The following is a 7577-nucleotide window of genomic DNA, read 5'->3' on the forward strand; positions in this document are numbered from 1 at the left end:
CCAGGTTTTTTTTTTTTCTCCCCCGCCCCTTTGGCGGCCCCCAGTTCAATGTTGGGTTCCTGGATTGGCCCTCAGCAATGAAAACTTTGAGAACCCCTGGTCTACACCAACCCGGTTGGGTCTTCACTTAGTGAATCAGCACATTACGATGTCTACAACCTCAAATCAGAAAATGTTGGGAAGTTGTCTAAAATGCAAATAAAAACAGAATGTGATAATCTGCAAATCTCTGCAAATTTATATTTAGCTGCAAAAAGGACACAGTATCAAATGTTGACAAAAGTAGAAATGTGAACATGGGACAATCTCCTTAGGGAAAACTGTACATGCAGTGTTGTAGGAATTACAGTGCAGTCTTCCTAGACCTCCTGATGTTCCTGTCTGTTGGGCCACAAATTCTAGTTATGGTAGTTATGAGAATTTCAAGAAGAGAAATGTACCAAAGATTGGTGTTTTAAAAACAAACGTTAAGGGTTGTTTTAAGGATATGTTTCTTTGTGCATGCACATACCAGCCATTCTGAAGCAGTCAAAGGTGATTCAAAACAAGTCAGAAAGTCGAGACAGGACCCATCGTCAAAATTTCGGTGTCCACCACTCTAGTTCATCAAAAACAAACCAAAAAAGGGACTCAAAGTGCTAAATACCGGAATTATCCTTTAAGAATACCCCATACTGTTGAAATCCTAGGAGGCAGGAATGGGACAACATTTCATTTTCACAACTCTAGCAACTGGTCTCCTCAGTTCCTAAATATTTACAGAATGTTGTTAAATGATGAAGATGTAAAGCAGCACAGTGGTTAACATGCCCCCATCCAACTTTTTTTTACAGTAAACATGTTGGCATCAATTTTCAACATTTGATATGTTGTTAATGTCCTTTTTGGAGCTAAATGTGGGTTTATGAGATTTTAATGTCACATTCTGGTTTTATTTGTATTAAACAAATAAAACTTTTTCTGATTTGTGGTTGTAGTAGGATTTATTTGTTTGTCAAATTTGTATTATTGGGCAAACATATTCAGTACGGAGTGAACGTGTAAGGAGCAGAATAACAGAAGATGCCATGACAACACAGCTTATGCTCCACTGGAAATAAAGGAGCTAGCTTAAGAGCCTTCTGTGCATATGGACCATTCACCAGGAGACATGGTGAAATTGAGCCAGGTGGACGAGACATTTTAAGTGAAATACAACCTGTGAATAATCCATCCGTTTATTTCTCACGCTCACAACAATGCATGCCATTGTTGTGTCTTTTTATGATGACTGTAGCCTTGACGATAAGATATCAGTGAAACATTCCACTTTAAAGTTTCATGATTACTCACATGAATTTTCTAGACAAAGTCTTATTGTCCGCATATTTTGCATTTATGGTAGACAAAATGCAAACACTCATCTATCTTGCAAACATAAAACTTTTATTCCAAACAAAGTTAAAAAATGCATATTGTATTTAAAACAGTGCAGAGGGTTTTAGCAGACATGCAACATTTCTGTATTGTGCACTAGAAGACATCACACAAATCGCATACAGACATAAACAGACATACTGTGATGCAAGAAACAACAATAGCCAATGTGAATGGTTGCAGCAGATCTTCAACATTACAAGCCATTATGCACTAAATACAACATTGAAATGGCATATGACAGTTATAGTGAATACAGCTCTATCTTATTTTGTAGGGTCACAATTCAGTTACTGTGCCTTATGATCCAAATTCAGTATGTTGAGCTGTGGGGAAAGCATTCAATTTGTGCTAGATTGGTGTTGTGAAATTAACAGGACAATTTAGGGGTGTTTTGTCCATATTACATGTAATGTATCGTTATCTGACACCTACATGTAGATAACTAATGACAGCAAGCACAATAGATACTGTCCTCTTACGATGATCATTGTAATTAACATTCTTCAAACAAAGTTGTCTCAGACTGAGGTAGGACACACAACAAAGTGCTCTTCCCGCATTTGTATGTCAACTCTTTGTTTGTAAACAGTTGAATCAGTGTTTGCTCTAATTTGAACAGCCATATTATTAAAGGTGCTCTAAGCGATGCCACACGTTTTTTTGGCTAAAACATTTTTTGTCACTTACAGCAAACATCACCACACCATCCGCTAGCTGCCTGTGTCCTCAATACACTGTAAAAAAAACGCAATCTCTGTGGACAGCCCAGACTCCATAAACGGCAACAAAAACAACCTGGGCAAACCTAGCCCATAAAAACATAACAAACTGTTCCAGCAAATCACAGACTAGATGCTTGTTTAGGAGAGTTTCAATTGCATTGGAGGGAGGGGGGGAAGTATCGAGCTAGCTATCTGTTTTTTTTTTTACATCAACAGAAGTGACATTACCCAGTATCGCTTAGAGCACCTTTAATAAAAGAAAATTAAAAACTGTACTCCTATTTGCATTATATCATATAGCCAATACATTGTGTAAACTATTAACTACAGTATGTATGAACTACACAAGGTGGAAAATCTATAACAAAGCAACTAGATTAAATTAAAATCTTTTTAAAAGGTCCATAAGCAGTCATCACTCATTTGAATATAGAAACGGAGTGTCTATTTACACCCCTGGTACGAATAGCCTTGGCCACACAGCTGAGCTATTCATACCCTGTGACATAACAACAAAAAGACGTTGCTTACGTGCACAAAAAACATTCGTTTTTTCGTCAGCAGAAAGTGAAGAATTCTGAAAGGTTTTGGCACTAATATCTGTTCAGATTAAGTTTTAGATTTAAAAAATTGTGTTTTATTGTGAACACATACAACCATCAGTTTGTTCTAATACTAATAGGACACATTGCTGTGTGCACCGGGGTACGAATAGAATTCACTTCTTATTGCACCAGGGTACGAATAGCATACATTGCTAATTGTACCGGGGGTGCAAATAGCCTTACCCATATAGAAAACAACCAGCTCGACACCAATAAAAAACATTCAATGTAACTGTAAAAAATACCAGTTTTACAGTGAAGTATGAAAATAAATACTGTACCAGACAGATACAAATGTGGCATATTTCAGTTTTTTTCAGTAAAACAGAATTCATTTTCTCTGTAGAAAGTTTTTTCACTTCACATTATAAGCAAGAAGCTATGTCTATGCCCTTTGTAGCAAATAGTTTTTTGTTCAATGTTGCCATATCATTGTGTTGAAATGAATATACACTAATACTTGTAATAATATGAAAGTCTCCTGGAGGGTATTCCATCAAGCAAGCTAAAGGCAAATCCTGGCATATTTCGATTAGTCTCACTAATTTAAGTGAGAGTTCTGTTCCATTACTGTGGCTTACGGAAATTCTCAGTATCTGAATTCAAATTGAAATCCTTTAGTTTCCCTTACTTTTACAACATATATCTTCTTTTCGTCAATCTACTGTTTTGGGATATTTTTTTACTTGTACAGAAGCAGAAATGCAAGCTGACCTAAGCCTTGCTTGAATGAACTAAGGCAAGATGCTGCTAACTTGAGTTAATGGAACAGCTCAAGCCTCAAGTGAAAGTCTACGCAGGCTATTTCGGTTAAGCGCCGCTTTCATTATCAGCGTTGATGGAATACCCTCCTGTTCAGTAAGAAATGCGGAATCATTTCAAGCCCATAACATTGTTACATTCAGCAATCATCTCCTCTTGATCCACTAGCTGCCCATTCCATGACACTGTAAAAAACCTCTGTCTCTGTAGGCAGCCCATGCTCCAAAAACTGGAAACAAAGTGGGGGCAGCCTGTCCCCTAAACAAAAACAAAACCCTGTGTGGAGTTTCTCTGGGAATGCTAAATGTAGGGGTGAGCAACCTCTTTGGCTTGTTTAGTTTGGTCCTTGGTTAAAATATAACGTACGTTGTTTTGGACAAAAGTGTCAACTAATAATTTAAATATAAATATAAACTATGCATAGCATCTAGTCCTTTGTAGGGGTTTGAAGTTCTTCATGTTGTGCCACCATGACAAATACATTTTTCTGTCTTGAGGAAGATTTTTTTAGTTCTGTTTGACTGAAATAACAGAAATAATCCAAGAATAGCCAGGAAGAAAAATGTAAATAGTATAGGAAGGAGAATGAACTCTCTCTGCCGCTGAAAACCATGACTGCCGTTGGAAGTATCTTCTTCATATTCTGTTAAAAAGACAGGAAATATGGAATAGTTTATATATAACGGTATAATTTTTGAGCAAAGTAATGTAATGTCATCATAAAATCACATGCTGTAAATTTAGTCTCAATCTAGTTAATCAATATTTTTTTTTATAAAAGTCTCTTTAACTAATCATTCCCAGGTGGAACAAGATATTTAACTTCCCAAAAGGTGCTAACTTCCTGCTTTTACATCACCTCCTAGATATGTCTTTTGGAATTCACTCTACCTACCAGATAACAGACTGATGTTTCTCCTGATCTCCTGCACGAGATCCTCATTCTTCAGTATAAATGTGAGGGTGGCATTCGAGTTCCCTTTGAGAGTCAAAGAACTGGACACTGTATAAAGTCCTGACAGTGTATCCTGTGTGACATCTGTCTCTGTGCTGTTGGTGAGGTCTTCATGGTCTCGAAGCCAGTGCAAGGTGGGAGCTGGGAATCCTCCGCCTGCAGTTAGGAGAAGCTTCACACTTCCAGAACGAACAGAGAACTGCAGCACTGGCTCTGAATATGGTGCTGAAACGGAGAGACACAAGATTAAAGCTCACCCTGATAGGGACCATCATGCCACTGTCATGGTCAATACTATAAGTACAACTTTTGCAGTTACTTCAATTCAAATAATTCATTTCAAACTTTCAATTAAATTATCAATAATTTCAATAAAAGTAACACATAACAGTTTACAAACTTCATATAATGTGCAGTAGGAATCCCACCCCTGTCCCATGTACCCTATCCAGAGAGTGTGTTTATTGTATTTACCTGCCACTTTTAAGGGGAAGCTCTTCTTCTCACTGCCCAGCTGTGAGCTCACAGAGCAGACGTATTCCCCTACGTCGTCCATGGTGATATTCTCCAGCATGAGAGATGCGTTGCCCTTCTGCATCTCTGAGTGGTACAGGTGGGTCCGTTTGGCATAGTGTGGGCTCTGGCGCTTGAGCTGGTCCCGATTGTAATAAAAACTGTGAACCACTTCAAGTCCCCGTTGCCAAGTGATAACCATGCCTTCTGGCTGCCAGGCGTTCCCAACGGAGAAACTGCAGGGCAAGACCACAGGCTCGCCAAGAGTGACCACCAGGGAACTTGGAACTGTGACCTTGAATTCTGTTGAAAGAAATATTGAGATGAAAAATGTAAAAATGTAACTACAGAATCATAGCATATACTCTTCATTATACAACAATTGGGTTCTATGGAACTATTTATTTGTTTCTGATTGGCCGAGAGACGTTCCATGAGTTGGAATATCCCTGGACATTTCAACTCAGACTTTGCACAGCTAATAATAAATCACTCCGCGATACAATGCGAAGATTTGACACAATGTTCTCATCCCAGCTCTCCACTATTTTAAGCAATGGGTTACTCCTTAGCAAACCATAACGAAACAGTGCTTCACCACATCTGTGGATTAAGCTACACAGTCAACTCAATGTAAGTAAGATAAACGAGGATGCTAATTGTTCTCAGTATTGCCAGCATTGTGTAGGGCCTATAATATGATTGTCACTTGGAGGAGACTTGTAGATAACTAACGTTAGCATAGTTAGCTAACCGCTGCTAACGTGCTAGCATCGTGTAACAAAAACATGGGGCTGTGCACAGCAGTGTAACATTTATTCACCATAAATTAATAAAGTTGAGTGGTTCTGCAATGTAGGCTATGTTTCCGTTTTTGCAGTACCATGTCCCTTACATAACATGGCCCAGTGTCCTTGTAACATGCATGCAGCAAAGCTAGATATGAATGTGATTTCAGCCCGACTTTCAACATTTCTTTCAAGAAGACACGTAAACCACAAAGACCCGTAAAGAGGGATCTGGAATGTTGGTTACCTAGCAACCAAGACGCTGTCTATTGAAAAGGGAACTGTTTTTTGATGCGTAAGAACGATGTCGAAATTAACATTTTTAAACAATATTGGGGTGTTTTCAGATTATTTAGTTTGTGGTAGAATTGTTGTATAAAAGCATTGTTGTATTGTTGTATAAAAGCTGTTGTTGCCTGCGCCACTCGGCCGAACAACACCCGTGGGAATATCCATGACCAACCCCACTCTCACTCGTGCTTGCTTTTATTATTATTTATTGCTTAAATAGCCTACAGGCAGGCCTTGGTGTGCCGAATCTGTAATATCATTAGGCTACATCATTTGGACAAAAGCGTAACCATAACCATAATATCAAACCATCCCTAGCTTCATTTTGACAGGCGAATTCATGTTTATGACATGACACAATGACAACAATGTCAAGTCTTGTTTATGTTGTTTTCCAAAAGGCACCGAAACAAGACAGACTTACCGTAGGTGTACGCTTTAACGAAAAGTAGAGAGAGGTAGAGAACTTGAACAATCCATATACGTTTGAAGTGCATTCCACACTTCCGTCTCTTGAAAATAGGCCTAACTTAAAATAAGATTTCAGTTCACTTTGAAAAAAACGTTACTGAGAGGATTATTAAGTTGCCTAGACTTCAATGCTTCACTCACGAACTTCTTGTCAGACGGTCGAGTAGGCTTGCAATCAAAAATTCTAGAGCTCAGAATCTTTGCTTGCAATATATCCCAAGCAGAGCTTGGCTCTGATCCCAAGTCCGCCTTAACAATCTTACGTCATGGCAAGGTCCGGCATGTGATGAGCTATTTTTTACAGTCTATGGTGATGAGTCACAGTTAGCCTAGATTGTTGACATATTTTCTCATTGAGTTCACACAAATATCAAGAGCTTTTGTTACATATTTTCATTCTTTCATTCATTCAGAGTGGAAGATCTTTAAAATGAGCACAATATAGTAAGTGAGACAGAATTACCTTCATCTACAAAGACAAAATGAAAGAGCTGGTCATTCACACATCAAAATCAGCAGTAGCCTACTCAGACACATGTAACCATCCCATCAGCACACTTCCATACCTGTCCATCAAGAGTGTTTAAGTTCTGTATGTCCATTACTGCCACGGCCATCTAGAAATTCAATATAAATCTGGTTTCTCTGATGTCCACGCCTCTGATTAACATCTTTGGTGAACCTGTTTATTCTCAGGAACCTCCTTTCACAATTTGTTTTCATCATTTTGGCACACTAGACAATAAATATTTTGAGTATAATCCAGGTTGTGAGGGTAGTGACTGCACAGAAAGCGGCTGTGGTAGTACCAACGATCTAAACAATCTGCATTCCAAGACACACCCATGACGTGTGACGTATGACGTAAAATGCAGGACACATCTCTCACAACCACGCCTTCCTTTATGTCTCTTGTTTACATGTCTTAGCAACAGGATAGCTGATACCAATTTCTTCTTTAGTCCAGTTATGGAGCTAAAAATAAACAGGTTTTGTTTTTTACTTTGACAACGCCTCCACCAAAACCATATTACAACAGATTGTCTCCATG

General features: G+C 38.5%; 1 protein-coding gene across 1 annotated transcript; it reads right to left on the reverse strand.

Moving 5' to 3' along the window:
* Positions 1–2808: 2808 nt before the first annotated feature.
* Positions 2809–6789, reverse strand: zgc:153911 (uncharacterized protein LOC768172 homolog). Its single transcript, XM_048228855.1, has 4 exons — positions 6480–6789; positions 4938–5279; positions 4404–4688; positions 2809–4151 (listed from the first exon to the last, which is right to left on the reverse strand). Exons 1-4 carry the CDS (start codon positions 6550–6552, stop codon positions 3964–3966), a joined length of 888 nt encoding a protein of 295 aa, XP_048084812.1. The 5' UTR covers positions 6553–6789; the 3' UTR covers positions 2809–3963.
* Positions 6790–7577: the final 788 nt, after the last annotated feature.

This window comes from Alosa alosa, chromosome 19, assembly GCF_017589495.1.
Source record: "Alosa alosa isolate M-15738 ecotype Scorff River chromosome 19, AALO_Geno_1.1, whole genome shotgun sequence".
NCBI lineage: Eukaryota > Metazoa > Chordata > Actinopteri > Clupeiformes > Clupeidae > Alosa > Alosa alosa.